At 45.0% G+C, this 24706-nt stretch overlaps 1 protein-coding gene across 1 annotated transcript in view; it reads right to left on the minus strand.

The window, feature by feature from the left end:
* DIP2C (disco interacting protein 2 homolog C) overlaps positions 1 to 24706 on the minus strand; it is a 209614-nt gene that overhangs the window by 160949 nt on the left and 23959 nt on the right. The window contains exons 4-5 of the mRNA XM_019530709.1: positions 8153 to 8278; positions 2583 to 2792 (exon numbers count right to left, since the gene is read on the minus strand). Of these exons, the coding sequence (XP_019386254.1) occupies positions 2583 to 2792; positions 8153 to 8278 (336 nt within the window). The remainder of the gene's footprint in view (positions 1 to 2582; positions 2793 to 8152; positions 8279 to 24706) is intronic.

Consider the following 24706-nt stretch of genomic DNA (forward strand, 5'->3'; position numbering starts at 1 on the left):
GTGGGCATGTGTGCATGCGTGTAAGTGGGCATGTGTGGGCAAGCATGTATGTGTGCACACATGTGAGTAATGCAACCATTTGGTGTTTGGATAAATTTAACTCTCTATGCTATAGTTTCCTGCTGTTCAGAAGTGCATGCCTTTCTAAAACAAGGTCCTGGACTATTCATTAAACATGAATTTAAGAACACAATACAAATGCCTCTCCCAACTGTGATGCTGTGTTTTCAGAGCCTAGAGGAAAGGATTACTTATTTGATAATACAGGTGCCACATCAAGACATGGTGGCAGAAGACGAAGGTATAAAGACTACTGTTCCAGCACATGAAACTAGAAGCATTTAAGATGCTTTCATTTACTGCTTTATAAAAGCTGGAAAGCTACTTGCAACCTATAGTTTTTTTCCCTTTTGAACAAGAAAGTACATAAAAGCCTCCCAGTAACCTGCATCCAATTTATCACCACACCATCGCCCTGAAAAGTTTGCCACATTTACTCCAGGATTTTCCTATATCTGTACCAAATGTGTGCAATAAAATATTCTGATACAGAATTGCAACAATAGTCTCTCTGAAGCAGATTTAAGGAATTGAAACTCCCACAAGCTATGTAAAATGAGTAATAGCCATCCAGACTGTTAGAATTGGTAGCAACCCTTGTTTACCATTTGGCTGCTTTTAACAATTGTTTCATTTAAGTGATGGTTTCAACATCAATCATTCAGAAATAAGTAATACTTATTAATCTTAGTGTGTAAGGGAAAGCAAGAGAACTAAAAGAGATTTAGTTAGTTACTTCCCCATGTCCTTGTGTGACAAGCTATTTAGCAGAATTCACAGATTCGTTGAAATCTGACAGGGCCATGCCGGAAGCGCTTCTGCTATGGCCTCGACCTTGCAACCTCTGGACTGTCAACTGGGCACGTTGGTGCCCACACTACCCCAGCCCCAACAGCCTGCTAGCAATATTGATAATACAGCTCTAACAACCCCCTTTCCACGAGTTTTTCCTTCATGTGGTATATATAGTCAGATATCCAAATCTAATCTAATCTATGTTATCATCAGTTAGAGATTTAAGCAAAACTAAAAGCTTGAAAACATTCTGATAATGGGCTTAGTGTAAACACAGAACTACAGAAAACCATGCAGCCTGGGAGTACAATGCAAATGCTGTGGTAGTCTGGGAAGACTGTATACCAGCAAGCAATTCCTGACAATGCTCAACCTAATTCCTTCTGTTAAAATATCCTAATCCTAAAGTATACTTTTTTTAATTTAGTACAAGTCATACAAATGAAACTTTGAACAATTTGGGAGCTAAACAGACCCCTTGTGCCAAGTGGAAGTTTACCTGAGAAGTTTCAGAACAAATAAATAGAAATGTTTCTCCCTAAACTGTGTTAATGAGAAAGAGGAAGAAGGGAGAAAAAGCCCAAGAGACCTTTTTACAGACAACTGCATCCAAATTTCAAATCTGTAACACCAATCAAATGTGGCAATAGACATCTGTTAAATCAAAAACAGCAGGCTGAAAACAAGACTGCAGCTGGAGTACCATGTCCAGTTCTGGACACCGCACTTCAAGAAGGATGTGGATAACCTTGAGAGGGTCCAGAGGAGAGCTACTCTTATGGTTAAGGGCCTGCAGGTAAGATGCTATGAGAAGAGACTGAGGGACCTGCATCTCTTCAGTCTCAGCAAAAGGAGGCTAAGCGGTGATATCTTGTGGCCGTCTACAAATTCGGGAGGGGTGGGGGGCACAGCAAGGAATAGGGGACACTGCTTACCAGGGCACCCCTTGGGGTTACTAGGAACAATGACCAAAACTGATGGAGAGCATAGTTTCATAGTTTGTAGGGTCGGAAGGGACCTGAGCAGATCATCTAGTCCGACCCATTGCCATGGCAGGAAAGAGTACTGGGGTCAAATGACCCCAGCAAGATGTTCATCTAACCTCCTCTTAAACACCCCCAGGGTAGGAGCCTGCACCACTTCTCTTGGAAGCTGGTTCCAGACCCTAGCCGCCCTGACTGTGAAGTAGTGCCTTCTGATATCTAACCTAAACCTACCCTCTGCCAGCTTGTGACCGTTATTCCTGGTCACTCCTGGCGGTGCTCGGGGAAAAAGTGACTTCCCCAATGCCTGCTGATCCCTCTGACTAGTTTATAACAGGCCACAAGATCCCCCCTCAGCCTTCTCTTGTGGAGGCTGAACAGGTTCAGGTCCCGCAGCCTGTCTTCATAGGGCCTGCCCTGTTGTCCCCTGATTATACGAGTGGCCTTCCTCTGGACCCTCTCGATGCCGTCGACATCCCTCAGATTTACATTAGACATTAGGAAACATGTCTTTACAGTATGGGTTGTCAAAATCTGAAATGGGCTTCCAAGGGAGGAGGTGCTCGCCTCTACCCTGGGGCTCTTTAAGAGGAGACTGGACAAGCACCTAGCTGGGGTCATCTGACCCCAGCGCTCTTGCCCAGGGTGGGGGGTCGGATTCAATGATCTACTAAGTCACTTCTGACCCTAAAAATCTATGAAATCATGAAATCTAAGACATACTCAAAGAAGTGATTTACTAACCTATATGCGTTTGAGCCATAACATCAGCTAGCCTGTGTGCAGCACCACTGCCTCCACTTTGTGTTGAGGAGGAGGAAGTAGTAGATGTGGTCGAGCCATGGATCGCTTGACTGATCCAATGTTCCATGTTTATACTCCCTTGGCTTGAGGTGGGAGTTCCCTGGGAATCGCCCTGTACAGAGCCTTCATCTTCTGAGCCAGAAGAGGTATCTGAGAATTGAAAGCAAGTGTCATTATTTGTAATGCAAATATATAATGCTTTTATTCGTGAACAGAATGAAGGCATATTCACATAACATTAAATAGATAATTGCAGGTCAACACACTTTGCTGCAGACAGATAGAATAAGAAAAACTCGTACAACTAAAAATAATGCAAGTGAATCAGTTGTTACAGGACACAGGGTTTTCCAGCAGCGAAACTGCTGCTACTGCTCTTTTGCTACAGAAACAAAATTAAGATAATAGACACTTCTTCATGTATATTTTGTTGTTTGGATCAAAGATTTCAAAGCAGTTAAAATGAATGGGAAAATTCAGTTACAGAGGCAAGGTACAAATATTCAAAAAGCTTGAGGCGGTATCGATCTAAGTTACGTGGCTTTCTCTATGTGGTGCATCTCAGATTGATAGTGAAGAGAACGCACATTTGCACTTTGTGGGGGAGGCAACTCTTACACCAGGCTCTGCCATTTTTAAGCCAGTCTGTGTGCACTGAACTTCTGTTCTGTTAAAGGAATAGAAGAAGGTCCAATCACTTATGCCAGTAAAAGTATAATGTCTGTACCTGGCCAGAATGCATAAATCACTTGCCCAAGGTCACACCAGAGAGATAGTGGCAAACTCCTAGTTTGTGTTCTAGTAATAAGGGCCAAAATATTTATAGTGAACTTTCATTCACAGCCATATCATAGTTTAATAGTTAGTAGGGTCAGAAGGGACCTGAGCAGATCATCAAGTCCGAACCCCTTCCATGGCAGGAAAAAGTACTGGGGTCAAACGACCCCAGCAAGGTGTTCATCCAGCCTCCTCTTAAAGACCCCAGGGTAGGAGCCAGCACCACTTCGCTTAGAAGTTGGTTGCAGATCCTAGCCGCCCTGACCATGAAGTAGCGCCTCCTGATGTCTAATCTGAATTTACCCTCTGCCAGCTTGTAACTGTTATTTCTAGTCACTCCTGGTAGTGCTCGGGAGAACAGGGACTCCCCCAATGCCTGCTGGTCCCCCTGACTAGTTTGTAGCTAGATCCCCCCTCAGCCTTCCCTTGTGGAGGTTGAACAGGTCAGGTCCCGTAGTCTCTCCTCATAGAACCTGCCCTGCTGCCCCGATCATGCGAGTGGCCTCCTCTGCACCCTCTCCATGTAGTTCACATCCCTCTTGAAGTGCGGCGCCCAGAACTGGACGCAGTACTCCAGCTGCAGCCTGACCAGTGCCACATAGAGGGGGAGGATCACCTCCCTGGACCTACTAGAGATGCATCTGTGGATGCATGACAAGGTATGGTTGGCCTTCCTGACTGCATCCCCACACTGCCGGCCCTATTCATCTTGGCATCAATGATGACTCCAAGATCCTTTTCTGCCTCTGCACTGACGAGAAGGGAGTCCCCCAGCCTGTAGGTATGGGGCTGGTTCTTCCTCCCCAGGTGCATCACCTTGCACTTGTCTGTGATGAATCCCATCCTATTCTCATCCGCCCACCCCTGTAACCTGTCTCTGTCCGATTGTAGCTTATTCCTCCCTTCCAGTGTGCCCACATCCCCCCACATCTTAGTGTCAACAATAAATTTGAACAGGGTGCTTTTTACCCCCTCATCCAAGTCACTGATGAAGATGTGTTGAACAGTGCAGGCCCGAGGACCGAGCTCTGGGGGACCCCACTGCCCACATCCCTCCAGGTCAAAAATGACCCATCCACTACCACTCTCTGGGTGCGGCCCTCCAGCCAGTTGGCGCCCCATTTGACTGTGTAGGTGTTGACACCACAGTGCCCCAGTTTTTTTTTAATGAGAACAGGGTGAGAGACAGTGTCGAAGGCCTTCTGAAAGTCCAGAAGGACTATGTCCACTGATACCTCTGCATCTAAGGATTTGGTGACCTGGTCATAGAAGGCCACCAGGTTGGTCTGACAGGACCTGCTGCTAATGAACCCATGTTGGTTGCCCCTAAGCATAATCTCCCCTGTTGGCCCCTCGTGGATATGCACCAGGATAATTCTCTCAAAAATCACAGATTCAGTGACTATTAGAGTGCATTTGACTCCTAAAATATTTACATGTAAGCAAGTGAAAGAGTGGAAAAAAGTGAAACAGGCCTCTTCTGTGGCTTGTGTCATGCTCTGGTAAGCGAAAAGCTGGCAGCTCAAATCTGAGTATGAACAAGTGATCATAAGTTACAAGCAGGAAGAATGAGAGGTCCTTGCAGTCACAGAACTATGACTTGATCGGAATAACAGAGACTTGGTAGAAGCTCACATGGATGGGTGTCATGGATAGGTACAAACTGCTCATGGAGGAGGAAGGAGTTGCACTATACGTAAAAAAGCCAGATGATTGCTCAGAGCTCCAGTATGAAGCCAGAGATGGGCCTGTTGAGAGTCTCTGGATTAGGGTCAGACAGGAAAACAACAAGGGCGATGATGTGGTGGGGGGTCTGCTATAGACCACCAGACCAGGAGGAAGTGGTGAATGAGGCTTTCTTCAAACAACTAGTGGAAGTTTTTCAGTCATAAGCCCTGGTTCTTGTAGGGAACTTCTATAACCCTGACATCTGCTGGGAGGGCAATACAGGAAGTTTTTGGAAAGTACTCAGGACAACTTCCTGGTGCAAGTGCGAGAGCAGCTAACTGGGGGCCATGCTCTTCTTGACCCGCTGCTCACAAACAGGGGAGAATTAGTGGGGAATGTAGTAGTGGATGGCAACTTTGGCAGAAGTGACCACAAGACAACTGAGGTCAGGATCCTGAGGAAAGGAAGGATGGAGAGTAGCAGAGTAAGAACCCTGGACTTCAGAAAAGCAGACTTCGACTCGTTCAAGGAACTCATGGGCAGGATCCCCTGGGAAGCCAGACTGAGGGGGAGACGAGTCCAGGAGAGCTGGATGTACTTTAAAGAAGCCTTATTGAGAGTGCAGGAACAAACCATCCTGATGTGCAGGAAGACTAGCAGGTACAGCAGAAGACCAGCTTGGCTTAGCAGGGAACTCTACAATAAACAAAATCACAAAAATGAAGCTTATAAGAAGTGGAAACTTGGACAAATAACTAAGGAATAATATAAAAGCACTGCTCGCGCATGCAGGGGATGAAGTCAGGAAGGCCAGAGTGCAATTGGAGTTGCAGCTAGCAAGGGATGTGAAGGGTAACAAGAAGGGTTTCTACAAGTATGCTGGTAGCAAGAGAAGGATCAGGGAAACTGTGGGTCCCTTAATGAATGGGAAAGGAAACCTTGTGACAGAGGATGTAGAAAAGGCTGAAGTAGAAACCTTGTGACAGAGGATGTAGAAAAGGCTCAATGCCTTTTTTGCCTCAGTCTTCACAGGTAAGTTCAGCCCCAAGACTGTTGCACCAGGCAGCACAGTTTGGGGAGGAGGTGAGCAGCCCACAGGGGTGAAAAAACACATTATGGACTACTCAGAAAAGCTGCATGCATACAAGTCTATGGGGCTGAATGAGATGCACCCAAAGGTACTCAGAGATTTGGCTGATGTGATCGCAGAGCCACTGGCCATCATCTTTGAAAAATCATGGTGATCAGGATAAGTCCCAGATGATTAGAAAAGAGTAAACATAGTGCCCATATTGAAGAAAAGGAAAAAGAAGAATCCAGGGATCTACAGACCAGTCAGCCCCACCTCAGTCCCTGGAAAAATAATGGAGAAGATCCTCAAGGAATCCATTTCTAAGCACTTGGAGGAGAAAAAGGTGATTAGGAAGAGTCAGCCTGGATTGACCAAGGGCAAGTCATGCTGGCCAACCTGATTGCCTTCTATGATGAGGTGACTGGCTTTGTGGATGCAGGGGGATCAGTGGATATGGTGTACCTTGATTTTAGGAAGGCTTTTGATATGGTCTCCCACAGCACTCTCACAGGCAACTAAGGAAGTACCAGCTGGACGAATGGATGGTAAGGTGGATAGAAAACTGGCTGGAGCATTGGGTTCAGAGCTTGATGTCTAGTTGGCATCTGGTATCAAGTGGAGTGCCCCAGGGGTCAGTCCTGGGGCCGGTTTTGTTCAATGTCTTCATCAACAACCTGGAAGGTGGCATAGCGTGCACCCTCAGCAAGTTTGCGGATGACACCAAGCTGGGGGGAGCAGTAGATACACTGGAGAGCAGAGCTAGGATTCAGAGTGACATAGACAAATTGGAGGATTGGGTCAAAAGAAATCTCATGAGGTTCAACAAGAACAAGTGCAAAGTCCTGCACTTAGGACAGAACAATCCCATGAGTCAGTACAAGTGAGGGGCTGACTGACTGGGCAGCAGCTCTGCAGAAAAGGACCTGGGGGTTACAGTGGACAATAAGCTGAATATGGGCCAGCAGTGTGCCCTTGTTGCCAAGAAGGCTAATGGCATCATGGGCTTCCTTGGTTGGTGTGTTTCCAGTAGGTCAAGGGAAGTGATTATTATTCCCCTTCATTCAGCTCTAGTGAGGTCACATCTGGAGTCCTGTGTTCAGTTTTGGACATCCCACTACAGAAAGGATGTGGACAAATTGGAGAGAGTCCAGCAGAGGGCAACAAAAACGGTGATAGGTCTGGGGGACATGACTTATGAGGAAAGACCGAGGGAACTGGGCTTATTTAGTTTAGAGAGGAGGAGACTGAGAGGGGACTTAATAACAGCTTCCAACTACCTGAAGCGGGGGTTGAAAGAGGATGGAGCTAGACTGTTCTCAGTGGTGGCAGATGATAAATCAAGGAGCACTGGTCTCAAGTTGCAGTAAGGGAAGTTTAGATTAGATATTAGGAAGAATTTTCTCACTAGGATGGTAGTAAAGCACTGAAACAGGTTACCCAGAGAGGTGGTGGAAGCTCCATTCTTGGAGGTTTTCAAAACTCGGCTAGACAAAGCTTTGGCTGGGGTGATTTAGTTGGGGCTGGTCTTGCTTTGAGCAGAGGTTTAGACTAGGTGACCTCCTGAGGTCCCTTCCAGCCCTGATTTTCTATGGTTCTGTGAGTGGATAAACAAGAAACCAACAGAGGTACAAACTTGAAAAGGAGTCTTCAGAAGAAAACTTTTCAGAGAAGTGCTCAGAAGTCTAGCACTGTGCTGAGCCTAAGGCATCTTTACACTATTACAAATTACAAGCAGCATACTAAGCCAGCATCATAAGGGCAAAAGCAGCAGAACAAGGTAAACTACTGCAAAGGGGCAAGGAAGGGTTTTGACAGCTCTTTTTTCATTTTCCAGCAGCCTCGTAGCATTTTTTTTTTAGCTGTTAATGTCTTTATTTTATGCTTGCCATTCTTAACATGTGGTATCTGAAAATACTTATTTAGATGGAATTAATCTAACCAATGTATAGTACGCGTTTGCTGCTTCAATAAAACACATGGTACAACTGCTCACCTGGAGGTGTGTAGGCATCCATGGACGTTTGCACCACCAATGAACGTCGTTTTGATGGCATGGGGACTGCCATCTTCCTTTCTTTATGTTTAGCAAGAGCTGCCTGAACTGCTTCTGTATGCACATCTAGAATGAAAAAAAGACGACATTTAGGCAGGCACTCGCACACAAAGGTAAATATGAGCATAACATCTGCAACAGAGTTAACTTGCCTTCTAATTAAGCTAACAAATCACGCTGTTGGAGCCATTTAACTGGTGGCCCATCAGCCATGTGCAGCCCACAAGGGGCTAAGCTGCAGCCCATCTGTGACTCCCCTTATTATTCAGGTTGCAACAGTGGCCAGAGTTTCTAGGTTCTGCCTCCCTCCTCAGGCTTACATATTCTGTGCCAACCGATTCAGCAGTGCAGCTCAGCATGGTTCAGGGCAAGACGCTTGGAGTGAGACCAGGGTTGCATGGGTCACTGCAACTGTGGAGGTGACATGCACCTAGGAGAGCATGAGGTAGAGCAAGGAAGGGGGAGGGGAAAGAGGCAGACAGGCAAATGGTGCAATGGTTGCAAGGGGAAAGGGAAGATCATCACTATACTGTCAAATCTCATGGGTACAATGGGGGAGTCACTTGGAAATTGTTAGAGTAGAAGGACTTTCTTTCAAATTCCAGCCGTTGGAAGGGCTGAGATGTAACCATCACATTCTAGGAGAATAGACAAAAGGAGAAAATGTGACTGAAACACAGTCAGTTGGTGTGGTGCTCCTAAATCCTTAAAAGGTTTCAACTCCTATAAATAGAACTTGAGGTCATTTTTTTATTTAGTCTATACGTTTGGACTTCTTTAAAAATAAAAATGCTTGATATGGTAAACTTCAGGCTGTAGGGGCTCAAAAACTGAAATGTGTCTGCAAATGGTAAAGCAGCAGAAAAGCAAAAAATAGATCAAGTTAAATTAAAATCAATATAACAGCTAATGAAGTGAGCAAACAAAATTGCTAGGTTTTCCTCAAAAACCTGTTTCACAAACTAGGCAATATCAGTATGATTCTGTTATGAAGCCAGTGGTTACCTCCATGGGGTCCTGATGGCATTATAACAGGATTGTTAATGAAACCAAGCACAGAAGGTACCATATAAAAGTCCTTGAGGAGACTAAAGGAAGACTGTTTGTTTAGGAATACGTGTCTCTAACTAGTCCTAGAATTGTTTGTTCTCCCCAAGACTAAACCCAAGATAAAAAGGGAAGCTACCAGGGTAACTAGAGTGAACCGCAGGGCCTGAAAAGGCTGGGGATTAAGTCAGTGGCCAGAGGCTGCCCAAGGAGTGCCAGGAAGAGCTGACCAGCTAGCAAGGGGACAGGCAGAGGGACTGTAGCCAGGTGCCTCACCCTGCTTCCTGATACAGAGGAATCAGCTCTGACTCCAGGGTTTCCAGCCAGTTTATTTTACATGGGACCCCTTGCTCTCCAAGTAAATAGAACAAATGAAGAAACAAGCAAGCAAGCAAGCAAGCAGACTAAATTAAAACCTGCCATCTTCCTTTAGACTTTAAGGCTAAGTACAGGCAGTCAAAAAAGCCTGAGACTGAATCAGTTCAATCATTGCAGGTTAGTCTAAGCTGTATAAATTGAACCAATAAGCAAGTGAACAGACATTCACTTTTGATTCTAGAAATGTACCCACATGCCTGAAGTGGCCCAAGCCAGAAGCTGGGGCTGCTAGATCACACCTCCTTGCTTAGCTGGAGCAGACAGCTTGGGCCAAGGCTAGCCTGCCCACCCTGTGAGAGGGAGGTTGCAGGGGAGATGCAGAGTATGCTGGGGGACTGTGAGTTAACTTGAATCTGGAGGGGATCTGGCACAGAAGTTCGATAAAACTATTTAACCTAGATCAGTTAAGTCTGATACTACATCTATCCAGGTTTATCTTAAACCAGTTTTGCCAATTTTGAAAGCAGTTTATCTCCACTGAACTTTTGCTGCATCACAGATCTGAACTGGTTTCCAATCATTTATGTGTAATTTCTGTCCCTAGCCTAAGAGGGGCTGTGCTTCTCCCTCAGCCTCCTCTCCCTCACTAGCTGCTGTTGGTGCTGGCTGGCTCCCGGTCCCTGCCAGGCAGACTATTAACGGCTGAGCACCTGCAGCTGTGGTCTGAGCCTTCGAGGGGCTGAGCACCTCCTTACAGGGAGCCTGACATGACAGCAGGGGCTGTCTTCACTTCCACTGCTGCTCTGTGAATAATCTGGGCTACAGTGCACCATAGGGAAGAAGAAAGGGTTTAAAGAAAACACAGTGCAGTGGCCTTTATAAGTTTTAGCCTCCGTTTGAGAGATTTGCACTTTTGAATAACAAACAACGCTTTATGAAGAAGCAGCTTTGAAGTTGCCTTAATTACCTTGCTGGTCACGAGCACCCAGCAAATGTGGGCTGATTATTTTAACAGGGAAACAGGATGGTGGTGGCCAGAGTCCACTGCAAGAAGCCAGACTGTCACCTAAAGGCCGCACTGGTGAAGACCTAACAGAATTAAAGTGCAGGCTGTCCTGTAACTATGGCAACATATAAAGCATTAAGTAACTGTTTCCCTCTAAATGAGCTATAAGATGGTCGCTTTATGAACAACTATATACAGTGACACTCAAATCCTATAGCTGCTTCATACATGCTGTGCCTTCCTCTATAGCTGTTGTTTTCAGTCTTCTAGTCAACAGCTAATTAGACAGAAGATGCTCTTAAAGCCAGCATGCTACACTATTTCTTTACTATGGTAGCTGCTGACATGATTTTAAATAGGCCTGTCTTTTCTGAGGGACCATCAACCAAAATGCACCAATCTCCATTGCAATTTGACAATGCTGTCTCAGCATAAATGCCATTTTGCATGGATTTGGAACTGAATTACAGGCTTTTAGAAAATTTCTCCTAAAAGGCACAGAGGTGTTTCATTATGCTAATCCAAAGTCATGCTAATGAAGTACCCTTGGACAAAGTAGGTTGTTCTCTACAACAGCTCCCAACTCTCTGAACCAGTAATGTGCTACTGCAAAGGTATAACTATGATTATTTGTTCCTTACTGATTCAAGTAGGCATGAAACACCTTTCAAAGCAATCATCTCAGTGAATCTCTGGCAGTAGCACCCAACATGCTGTTAGTAAGCCTGTCTCCCCTATTTGCCAACAATCCCTGGTTCCCCCAGCTGATGAAGTAGGTTGGGGTAGGCATTAGTAATATGATCCTAACTGGTGCAAGTTTGTAAGGGGAATTTAGGGAACACCAAGTAAAGATGTCTTGCTGAAGAGGAGGAGACGCAATGTCATGCAGCCTAGGAAGAGTTGTAATAAGGGTGGACCCAGATTCTAGATCCCCCAGGGGATGTAAATTGTTCATCCATCAGAGCTCTGCCAGCACAAAGCAAAGTGTATTCCTCACCAGGTGACATACAGCGACAGCAGCAAACAGCACATTAGTATTTCAAACCATCCCTGGTGGGCTGAGGCCCCCTGTGATTGCAGGTCTGGCAACAATTTCTGAACTAGCTTGCCAACCTACTGTGGCACAGATTTGCTACTTGAAATCATCATACTTCAGCTCAGCAGCTCTCTGAAGAATGTTTTATTACCGTTTCCTAATCTAATTTCCTCAAAAATGAAGATTTTGCCCAGAAAAGCCTCAAGTTAGAGATTTTGGAGTATTTATATGATGATAAAACAAAACAAACTAAAACAAAAAACCCCTCTTCTCTTTCCTCATGTCCAGTACTTTACAATTTACTCTTTCCCCAAACTTCCAACAGATTTTCAAATGCAGATCTGGCTTGTGCAGTTGCACCCAGGCATTCACACACTGGGTCTAGTAAAAAGAAAACACTTTTCTGATTGAATGTTCTTTTATTCAAGAAGTCTGTGACATCCAGACTACACTGTTAAAAGCTGATGAAACGAGTCCAGGTCCTGACCCCTCAAAGCAGTCCTCTAGGTAACAAAATCCTTCCTGCTCCCACCTGGCACTTATCACAAGGAAAGCTCAGCGTAAAATCTAAAGTACTGAATAAAATATCACCAGCTCTGTCTAGACTAGCAGGTATTGATGTTCAGTCCCTTCTCTTCTGTTCTCCCAAACTGTTACAGGTTGGCTGATCCAGATATTGGATTCAATTTGTGATTTTATTCCCAGGGAATCGATAAATGGCACAGAGCAAAGTGACATGATTGGGAAGGCTAATTGCTTAACTTGTGCTCTCACAGCTTGCATGGGATTCATTATTCAACCTGACAGGGATACTTTCTAGGCTAATAATAATATTTAGCAAAGTCCAGGTGTATCAATTCTGTACTTTTGGAAGTATTGTTAAGGAAAAAAAATGTTACTTTTTTGTAATTGTGCAAACAATCTAAATGGGCACCAATATTGTACAATCCCACAGTAATAGCCAGAGATGGTTCTTGCTCAAATGGCTAAGAGTCGAACTAGAAGAAAGTCTTGGGAGGGGAGATAAGGGCAGAGAACTAATTTACCCAAGGCCATATAGCAGGTGGGTGGCAGGCTCAGACATGGAACCCAGGTCTCCTGCATCACAGTGTCTTATCCACTGGACCACAATGCCCCACAGCAAGCAACCTGTCATTCTGCTACAAACCTTTTACTTATCTGGATGCCGCATTACATTTTAGCAGAAAATTTTTATTCTGTCAGCAGGGCTAATTTTCCAAGTTTCCCCAGGAGATGCTCTGTTTAGCATGGCTTCTGTTTTCCATTTAGTTTACCTTATAACCTCCAGATTTAATTGAAAAGCCTTAGGAACAAAGATATTAGGGCATCCTAATGCACAGAAATATTCAGCTATAAATATGATGTTCTTCTCAACATTTTCTACTTCTACTGCTCAGTATGTTGTAATGGCAGCATGTTCTATAAGACTGGTTTGATTGTCTGTGGGATAGGAAGCAATCCTGTTTTGGCTCTTACTGTGGAGACTGGATATACTCATCCCCAAGGTTAAAAACCTTTGAAACAATCACAGGCAAAACTTTCATATTTCCAGCATTTCACATCCTTGGTACCTATTTAAGTATTTCTGATGACCTACCATTTCTCACTGCGTCAAAATCAGTAATTGTTGTCAATTTTTGATGTATTGTAGTTAAAACTTAAGTAATCCAAAGGCTTTTGGATAGAAAGGAGGGAAGTAACTCCAGCACTTACCCTCAGTATCTACCTACTGGCTCTGAGATAAAGAAATACAGACTCGATAGAAGTACTATGAAGAGGACAACTAGTTAGCTCACCATGCTCAATGAGTAGCCTTCAATGACTCAATGTCTAATTGGAAACAGGCACTGAGTGGGGTTCTCCAGAGGTCTGTCCTGCATCTGGTATTGTTTAATACCCTCCTGCTTTACCCATGACAGGTTAGGACTGTTATGTCAGGGTTGACTGCACAGTACTTGAATTTTTATAGGATGGCTTAGATATGGCTGATTCTGCCTCATGCAGGGGGTTGCACTAGATGGGCTCTGGACCTCCCTTCCAGCCCTGCTTCTCTAGGATTCTATGAATATCTTCCTTGACAATTTGGAGAAGAGGACTGAGTGCACATGTAGCAAATTTGTAGACAACACCAAGTTGCATGGAGTTGCAGATACCCTGGAAGGTAAGGCTAGGATTCAAATGACAAATTGGCAAAATGATCCAAAAATCAATCAGATAAATTTAAAAAAAGACAAGTGCAAAATGTTTCACTTGGGACAGTGATCACATGTGCAAATACAGGGGAATTACTGGGTAGGTTGCAGACCACAGAAAAGGAACTGGGTACTGTAAGCTGAATATAAATTCAGGTTTAGAGAGACACTTGACTAGGATAGTGTAGTCACAGATTTCCTGCCATAAGCAGGAGGCTGGACTAGAAGCCCTCCTGAGATCCCTTCCAATCCTACTATGTTATGGTTCTATGAAAGTTTCTTCTCAAGTACGTATTACTGTTCATTCAAGAGATGTTTCTCTTTAATTCTCACAATTAAATTTCTTTAAACACCTATTTTTTCATTAAAGCAAGTGTCTAAGTTCCTTCACTGCAAGCTCGTCTTTGTCTCATGAGATATCCATTGACCTTGAGGTGTAGAATATAAATCATGATTTTTCCAGACTCACAACAGTTTAAGGAAGTATTGCAAAGTAATCAATTTTGCTGTCCCAAGGAAGAAGGCAACTACTGCTTGGATAGGTTCAGTCATTTCCTAACCTAAATATAGAACAATATTGTGGTATCTTATATCACTGTGGATACAAGTGATATAAGATACATGTGCAATTAATGCAAAACAATAAACTCCAGAGCTTGCTCCTGGGCACTGCGTTTGAACATGCACCCAGGACCACAGCACACTGAGTGGAGATGGAACAGTCCTGGCTGGTAGGAGGGTTGCGGGTTCAGCTTGGCAGCCCAGGCCTGCTCCCTTCAGCAAAACATGCTGTGGAGGGGCTGGCTGGGGCACGAGGGTGCTCCAGTGCAGGGCTAGCTGGCAGGCAGCCCCTGCATTGAAGCAACCTCATGCCCCAGCCAACCATGGCAGCTTCTACATGTGCGCTGCTGCAGAGTGAAAAACAAGTACTATCCTGTTGTGGAGTTAATTTGTTTACTGCAGCCTAATAGTGGTGCACGTGTAGACATGCAACATTTACTGCAGAGCTAATTAGTCTACTCTTCAGTAAAGGTCTCATGTAGATGTGCCCTGTATGAGTTAGTGAAGTGCTCTCCAGAAGTGCTCCTGATTATTTAAACATTGTACATAATCTTCACCCTTTAATTTGTCTTATATCCCCTATAAAGGGATTCCCAAAGATTACCAATGGTAAATGAAACATCTGATCTGATTATATACTGTCAGTCCTCCCACATCCTTTGCAGATTCCCATAGGAAATTGAATTTATTCTCCTTTTTATTCACCTTTTAATTAAAATATACATAACAAATTATAATGTATTCCCAGATGTGGAAGCACTTAAGCTTTTCTTTCACATGTGCTGAATGAACACAGTTGATTTCTATGCTTCGGTAACAGCAACACTAGCTGTATAGGCATTTACAATGTCTAAGAGGGGTAGCCAACCTGCAGCATGTAGGCCCCAGTGGCACAGGAAGCCTTTGAGCCCAAGCAGCAGAACAGCGGATAGGACAGGGAGCAGAAAGTACAGCGAAAGCTCAGGCAGGGAGCACAGAGTGTAAAGCAGAGAGCACAGTTGTGGATTAGACAGGGGAAGGGAATTAGAGTGGCACTCAGGGAGGGCTCAGGCTTAATCTGTGACATGCCTGCCATAACGATTGGCCCTCACTGGTCTAAAATATTACAGGTGGTTTATTATCACTGCACCGGATCACCAAATCAAGAACCTTCCACGCTGCAAGAAAATACTATGTAGAAAATACTTCCAATTTCCACTTTATTAAACTAAGCTCCTCTTACTTTTGTAATGCAAAAGAAAATAGAAAGAAAAACAGTCTGTTCATTTATGCTATCCTGGACTTCCAGTCTTGACCCAGACACTTCTCCTGTATCTCTAACAGGAAGGGCCATATCTCTTACCATACAGTACCATCCAAAAAAACCTCACGTGATGATGTATGTCTCATATCCACTAAGAATTGTACATTACCAGGACCCAAAGGGTTAAAAAAAAAAATCACTCCTTTGTTTCATATAAAACTTGTCATTTATCTTCCTGCCATGTGACAAGTTACCGAAGCACGTATTGAACTTAGCTATACCCTGAATTCAGACGCAGTGTATAAGAGTCACAAGTAAAGATGAAAAAGACCAGTTATCATCTCGTTTTCCCCCTACCAACACAGGATTACTTTCTACATTTTTCTGGTGCTCTCTGCATTTGAGTTGTAAATGTCTCAGACAAGAGTACTTCTGCCTCTTGCTTCAGGGGACTTATTCCCTAGCATAATATATTGGTCTGGAAGCTTATCCTCATGTAGCCTAACATTTTATCTCTTTGCTCCTCGTGCTCAAAAAATTGCTTCTTTCCAGAGCTCTCCTTGGCCTGTAGAAATCCTTTTTCCTCCCTTTTCTGCATTAACTGATTCCAGTTAATAAGATCATACCAGTGGGATCAGAAACTGGCTGAGAAATTGAGAAGGGTTGGCAATATTACTCTAGACATACACCCCAAATTTAGTGTACTTCCTTAAAAATGTCAAGCTCGTGAAATCACTGGTGCACATTATTAATGAATTCAGGATGCCAGAGATTCCTCATCAGAGATTTTTTTTTCGTCTTTCCTGAAGTAGTACCAAGTCATAGATCAAGGCTGTACTATGCAAGTCACCTTACAAATTAGAAAACCAGCAACAGTTCCTGCCTCAGAGAGCTCGCAGTCTGGGATTATGACCCGATAAAACAGTTGGATAAACAAGACCGACAAAGGTGATGTAGGGAACAAGAAAACAGGAAAGGCAGGCAGGCAGTGCTGCACAAGCATGTAGTGCAATGACAGAACCATGTCAACTCACAACTTACAGCAACAATGGTGTAAAAGCTAGCAGAAACTGCATCACAAAGCCCAGCAAGAATCAACCTTGAGGCTAATCGATAGCTGGCCCGTCAAGACTCTAGGACTCGTATATATTTGTGGGGAGCCTGCGTGCTGGAAATCCAGTGCGTCGGCACAGACTCAATTTGTGGAGCATGGAAAATGATGCACTCCAGCAGCCTCCTGGGTTACGCACATCAGCTGCCCCATGCATCGTCATGGTGAAAAAACAGCAGTGGGGCACTGTGAAATAAAATGTTTGATGAACTTTAATTCAGTGCTCTGCCACCATGTTTTCAGTGCAGGGATGTGGATACACGCGACTTGCGGGTGCTTCTGATTAGCGTAGCTCACTAATTAAAGCGCCCAATGTCATGTCCCTGCATGTGTAAAAATGCCCCTAAACTCTTAAGAAAAGTAACACCATACAAAGTAATTATAAAAGGAAAAAAAAAAGCTGGCACTCATTGCTCTGTGTCTGGCTGAAAGTCACCTATGACTTTAAATGAACATTTGCCATAGCAAATGTCCCTCTTGGCACATCATTGCCAAACCAAGGATGTGTTGAGAGGGAACTTCTGGAAAGGTTGCATGTAGATACTACGATTCGAGATAATTTGGCAACAGTGTCTAGTAGAAGTGGGATTGGCACATGTTCTAGCTAGCAGCACCAGACAGCCAAGCAGGTACTGCAAATACATGAATTAAAAGATTTATAGTCTCCAGGGTTGATGGATAACAACACTTGAGGCACAAGGTGCCTGATGATCTCTCAGAAATTGCCATGCTCATTTCAGATAGGTCAATCTTCAGTAAATGAGGGATGTTTGATACGTTGAAGCTAAGCAAATCTTTAAAGCAGTGCTATTTTGCTATGGCTATATACTCTGGGGCAGCATCTGTCTTGAGAACAGTTGCAGACATGCAAGGAGGCAGAGACCTGGCGTGAGCTGCATCAAGCCCAATCTCTTCTCAGCTGCACTCATGCATGATAGTTTTTCTGGAATATGACACTTACAATAACATGATGAACACCCTAATGGTGGGCCATCCAGTCAATAAGCTATTTATCTAGGTGAGCATCACAAAGGGTGCAGGCAGAAACAGCCCCGAAATAATCCCTTATTACTCTAGGGCAAACTTGTCAAAAAAGCAGTTTTGGAGTCTGAGTTGCACTTTCTAAAGCAGTGATTCTTAACCTTTGCAGACTCCAGGCACCTCTCAGAAAATGCCAACTCTTACTTTTCACTCAGTTTTTGACTAGAGAAAAATAACAGAGCAATTTTTCTGCTGCAAAGAACCCTGAAAGACTGTAACAGGTCAGAATGCTTTATGCACCATGGATTCCTAGTTGAAAGCTGTGGATTTATCTTCTGAATCGTGTTTGCACACTTAACAGTGCTAACATTGCATAGCACCCTTGAAAGGAACTCAAGGCACCCCCAAAAGCTGCGTCTTCCCAGTTGTGAATCACTCTTCTAAAACAACTGCAACCCCAATTTGTTTAAAGGTGTCCAGACCAAATTCCCATTGTAATCAATAGGCATTAGGAGCCTAAACACCTTTAAAAATATGAGACCCAGAAACCTAAAACCTGGTGACTTTCAATTGCCTAAAACCTCTGACCTTGACACTCAATGGCCCCACCACACAGGAGGATACAGCTTTACTAGGATGCCATGGCAAACAACTTCCACTGGTGCATATACTTCACTTACTGGCCCCTGTTCACAAAACTCTCATAGCAGCTGACAGATTAAGAGCAGGGTGAAGGCCTATCTGCATCCTTCTGCCTAAAGTCAGAAGTTACAAGTAAGTGTCGGCTTCCAGCATTCAGAGTCTCATGCCCCGGTTATACTGGCAACAGCAGTATAATTCTTTATAATTCCAGCCACGTGGAATCAAACAAAAAGCTGTAAGAGCAAATGGACGAGCTGGGCCTAGGCTTTCTTAATACTTGTTACAGCAGTGGTGGTCTCAAGAGCACCGTAAAAAACACAGAGACAACATAGAGCAAACTCCTTGTTTCCAGGACTGTTAGAACCAAGGTGACCACCTTTTCAAAATGGAAAGGTGGAACACATGCCCACCTCTCTCCCCCACCCACCTCTGTCAGCAGCATGGCCAGGGCAGAGCCAAACTGAGCCAGGCAGAGCCTGGAGGGGGAATACAGGCTGCCCACTGTGGGCTCAGGGCTCTCTGCCCTGATGCCTTTCCCTTGGGAGCCCCATACTGGTACCGTGCCTCCTGCCTGCCCAGCATCAGTGGGGGGCACAACTCCATGCTGCTGCCACTCTCACTGCTGCTGGCTGGTCAGGGGGCACCTCACCAAGGCAGTATAACTAGCTCGGGCTCCCAAGGGGAAGGGGAGCAGGGAGGGAGCTCCGAGGCCACAGTGGGAAGCCCAATCTGCTGCCCCATGCACAAATCTGGGGAGCATGTGCCCCCCCATGTTCCCCCAGGAATGCATGCAGTGGGGGGGACGTACCCCCACCCACCTGCCTCCATGCACCAGTCCCACTCTACGCCCTGGCCACATGCACCAGTCTGGCTGGGCAGTGCCCCCGGCCCCACTCCCTCCCTCCTTCACCATGGGGGCATCTGTTCTCCCCGCTCCTCCATGCACCCTCCCACCTGTAGGCTTACCTGTGGAGTTGTTCTCAATGCTGCCTGGCTGTATTCACAGCCACCTGAAAGTGTGTGGGTGTGCACCTGCACGTGGCACCCCTTCCCTCCTGCTCCAGGCAACCCCAAGCAACCCCCTGGAATGCTGCCAACCTGCAGGGGAAACCTGCCATTTCCCACTGTTTTCCAAAGCGAACAGAAAACCTGAATCCTTGTGTGATACTGAGTATCTGGGACAAATACTGTTCCAGAGTCATGCATCCTGGGACCAGGACTTGATGTTCCCATTGTAGGACTGTCCTGCCTAACTAGGGATGGGTGGTCACCCTAGTCAGAACTTCGTTGAAGTTTGTGGCTCCTTTCCTTCTACTTTGCAATCTTTCAATCACTAAATGATTTCCAATCTATCCTGCATAAGTTAAAAATACATTAAACCTAAAAAGAAATAAAAACAACATTGCCACCACTTTCCTCTCCTCCGTGCATTCAAGATCTTATTTATAATGCAGTCTAGAAATCAGCTTTATCTAGTAATTTGATCTCAGGTTGCATTACTATGTAATCTTAACTAAATCAATCTACATCCGTTTCTAGCAAAAAAAAAGGAGGCATTTGCTTAACTTCTTTTTCCAAGCTATATAAATTACCCTTACAAAAATGCATGCTGTGTCAATGCCAAATGAGAGGACACAGCTATACATTACAGCATAGCTGATGTAAAACAGTGTTCCAGCATCTAAGGTTTCATTAAAGGAAACCCCTAAGCCAATTTTTTTTCATATCTAATATTGGAATCTTGAAAGTATATTTAAGCAAGCAAAAAGAAAAGGCAGGTTTAAATCCCAGCCCTTTTGAAGCCAATGGCAAAATCTCTAAGTAACTCCAGTAGGGCAATGATTTCATGCCAGATGGATCTTCAGAGGTATTGAATGACACTAAAAATCAATGGCTGTTAGGCTGGAAAGTGAAGTATGCAATGTCAGTACAATGGGGCTACGTTAAGCGCCTATACACATGCAGCTACTTTGGTGCAGTTATATCACTGCAAAAATGTCCTGTATAAACAAGGCCATAGTCCATATTTATACCGGAAAGCTGTACCATTTTAAATGGCACTTGCTCTAGCTCAGCTATTTTGGTTTAAGAGAGACTTTCTGTGGTTTAGTTTAAAACAGGCCAGGGGCTGCATACCCGTCAGGCCACACTAGCAGGGACTGCACCAGCAGGAGCTCAGCTGCACTGCTGCCCCCTGCACTCCTTCCCACTGAACTGTGTGCCCAGGTACCCACCTGTTGAACCACACACCCAGACACGCTTGCTGCTGCTCTCTGGTACCCCATACACTCCCACTCCACTGCTGCACACCCTGACTCACCCTTATATTCCCAGTCACAAGTCCCCCCTGGAGTGCTGTACTTGGGCACCCAGCACTGCAAGCTGTGCTGCACTGTGCCATGCCATCCCACCCCCTGGGACAGGGGCAGTGAGGGGAAACCAGAGAGAGAGGGACCTTGGAGGCCCTGGCTGCTGCTGCTGCAGCTGGAGCAATGGGAAGGATGGAGCCTGGGAGCCACGATGTAACCTCTCATGGGCTGCATGTGGCCCATGGGCCACCAGCTGGCTCAGCCCTGGTTTGAACAGGCTCCTGGCAACCTATTTCGATTTAGTTAAGCATGATAGAAAATGATCTGGCAACTTTTATTATGTGATAAAACAAAGATTTCACCATACAACATTTTTGTCAGACATATATCCTTTCCTCATTTTTTATTTTTGTCAAAAAAAAAAAAAAAAAATCAAATGGCTGAAAATATATATTTTTTCCAGCTGAAAACTTCTTTGATTCATGGCCAAAAAATACACCTTTGTCAAGGCTCTGCTGAAAATTTCAATGTACACAATTGTTTTTTGTCTTATTCAAAAAGCTTTCCACAAAAAATAAACCATTTTCTGACCCAATGTAAAACTAAGCCCGATTTAAAATAATACGAGTGTCAATGCCAGCTATTCCATACATTTAAAACTGGTTAAAATAATCACAACTTTAAACTTGTGCAACATCTTTACCTACACAAGCCTTAGCTCTAATTTCCACTACTGCAAGGGTGACCTTCCAAATGCCAGCCAAACATAAACCGTGCAGAGCCAACTGCCTAGCAGTCTGGCTGAGAGAGGTGTGAAAAATGTTACTGCTTTAAAGTTCAAACAGGATTGTTAACTATTTCACCATCAATCATTGTAGCTGGAACTTGGAACTAATGTGCTCATCCATTTTGGCTTTTTACCATTACTAGATTTTGAGGTGGCTCCAAGTTCTTGGAGCAGAAACAGAGAACTTCAAACCACCCTCATCCAAAGCTAGTAACTTCTGTCTATATTCTGGAGACAAAAAGGGACATTTTTACATATGTTCCGGGAGGTGTCGGGGAGGGTGCTTTAATTAGCGAGACAATCACCCCGTGTATCAGCGTCCCCACACTGAAAAAATGGACCACACTGAAAAAATGGTGTTGGGGTGCTTGGAACTAAAGCTTGTTTGACAAGCTTTAGTTCAAAGTGCCCTGCTGCCATTTTTCAGCATGGGGACACTGATGCATGTGATGCTGCGCTCCAACAGACTTGATTAATTGAGTCTGCTCCAACATACTGGATTTCCAGCATGTTGGAGCTGGCTCCCTGCATGTATATAGGAGCCAAAGGAGACTAATTTCCTTCCCAGTACTAAAAACTTCAAGTTCCTTTTCAAAATCAAAGTGTTAATACTTCACATTTTAACCCCACAGCTGGGGAGTGGAGAGAGATTATTTTTACACTGTGACCTGAAGACACTTTAGCATCCTCCACTGAAGACATCCTCCCCTCCAGCCACTTAAAGAAAGTGCCTTTTAGGAGCATTATGATGAGTTTATCTTAGGCCACAAAGTGATTTATGTATCCATGTCAACACCTTGAGGCAAATGGAAAGCCAGTGTTGCATGATCTCTGCCAGCAGAGCAGGAAGCTATACTGTGCACCATCTGTGGATTCCCAATGACCTTTGGGAACAGCTGACCAGAGCACTGCATTAACCTGATTGAATGACCAAGTTGTGGGTAGCTCTGTTCAGACCTAGCAGCAAAAAAGAGAGTCTCACAGCAATTGTTTCTGTTGTGACTGAATAAGAGTGAGCATGGCCACAGATGTCAACTGGGATTCAAGTGTAGGCATGGAGCTAAAAGTAATCCTAAATTGTAAAGGTTTTGAACAAAGTTCCCTTCCGAATTTAGGAATGGCTCATATCCCAATCAAACTTTGCCTCCAAGACCATTTCCTTTAGAATGAATTTAGGTACCTTGCAGTTAGGATTAGAAGCAAAGTAAAAAAAACTGAATTAAAGCTACTTTCTTGCTGAATAAGTGTGTCCACAGAGGGTTTTAATGCTGCTTAAGTAATCCACTTTTAAATGTTAAATTGTGACTGACTCTCCTAAATGGCACATGTGGACAAGGCTTCAGATAATAATATTGTAGAGCAATAGTTTATCACTGATCTGAAGGGGTAACAATTAATCCTGTGTTCTATGATGGGCCATTTTCATATACACCGAGACATTCTTGTCCAACTACACAATAGGTCTACCTAACTTCCTAATGGACTTTTTCCTAATTATCCAGGTAACACTGAAGATACTCCAGCAAAAATTGTTCTTCATACTGCCACAATGTAGTCAGGAAGGTCCTAACACACTGTTCTTCCAACAGCTTGCAGGTAATTCTTCTTTCTTTCATTTTAATGTATTCCTTCCAGTTTCTGGGAAGATGCCAGATGGATCGCATGGGCACATAAGCAGGTTATGGCAAGGTTAAAAATGAATGGAAAACTAATGCACATCAGCTACTTTTCAGTGGCTGCCTGTGTTCACTTCAAGTAAATGGAAACAAACTCATGGCAGCTTACTTCTCACTGAAGCAGGACTAAGCTACTAAAGGTTAGCTTTCATTGACTGCAGACTAAAAGCATACACAAGGGCAGTTACCATGCAGCAGCTGACACACAGCAAATCCCTATCCTCCTTTTTCCTCATGGGAGCTGGTTTGCACACCATGCCTTCAGATCCTGAGTCTGCTTGTAAAAGGCCTTCACAAAATTTAGTTATCTAACTCCGATACTGTCTGCTCATCTGTGAATCAAGTCCATAGAGGATGTTCTCCTTCAGTTGCAGACTCCATTTTTGCAGGCGCTCTACAGCCTACACTGAGGTTATTTGTTTGAAAGCTGAATGATTTAATATTTGAGATGAAGTTCTCTTCCGTCTATTCCTTACTGAGACAAAGTCTAGATTGGAAAGATAGCCAATGACTCCAATGCAGAGTGGTGGGGGTACCTTTAAGACACAGACAGGCAATGCAGCATAGCTTACACTGCTACTGCTCATGTCAGTTCTGATCTGTGGAAAGTTCAGTCTTCAGAGCTAATTCAGCATCTTCTGCAGGCATTAAACCCACATTATAAAATGCAGGATATTCACAACTAGTGCAGATCTGCAATACCTCTTACAGGTCTGTGGCAGCGCGACGTCTAGGGGTGCCGTGACCTCCCCTAGCCCCCCCTGGCTACTGTGTCAAGCTGGTGTCAAATGCACCCTCACCAATCTTGCCCGCCACGTTTTAAGTGTTTAGGGGAGGCTGCCTTTTATATCTGCTTTGACACGGTACCTACCTTGCTATACCGGGACTCGGTCCAATTGCCCACCAGCACCCTCACGGGCGCCCCCCTTTGCCTCTCTCTCAGCCCTCACCGCACTGCGGCCTGTCTCCTGGGCTCTCGTGACCCGCACCGGGGCCTTGCCTCTCTATCGTCACCCCTTCCCGGGGCCTGCTCAATCCACTTGCCCCCTAACTCGCCGCTCTGGGCCTGCTCAATATGCTGGCCGTCTCCCGAGGCCTGCTCAATACACTCGCCTCCTCCCAAGGCCTGCTCAGTATGCTCGCCTCCTCCCGAGGCCTCTGCCTTTCAGTAAGCTCGCCCCCCCCCGGGGCTCCTCCGTATGCTCGTCCTCTCCTGGGGCCTGTGCCTCGCACTCCCACGCTCTCACCCCCAACCGAGGCCTATGCCTCGCACCTCCTGTGCTCCACCGCCCCCAACTGGGGCCTATGCCTTGTGCCTCCCGCGCTCCCCCCGCCTGCACTGGGGCCTCGCTCGCGCTTCCTCGTGCTCCCCACCCGCACTAGGGCCTTGCTCACACTTCTTGTGCTTGGGGCTCAGGCGGCCTTAGCCTTACCTGGCCCCCACACCCCTTTTAGAGTCCTACGCCCGCTGGGCTTCTCCAAATTGGGACTCAGGCGGCCTCAGCCTTACCTGGCCCCCAGACCCCTTTCCTGGGTCCTACGCCCCACTGGGCTTCTGCCTACG

The sequence above is a fragment of the Crocodylus porosus genome, unplaced genomic scaffold, assembly GCF_001723895.1.
Source record: "Crocodylus porosus isolate Cpor-Errol unplaced genomic scaffold, CroPor_comp1, whole genome shotgun sequence".
NCBI classification, from domain to species: Eukaryota; Metazoa; Chordata; order Crocodylia; family Crocodylidae; genus Crocodylus; species Crocodylus porosus.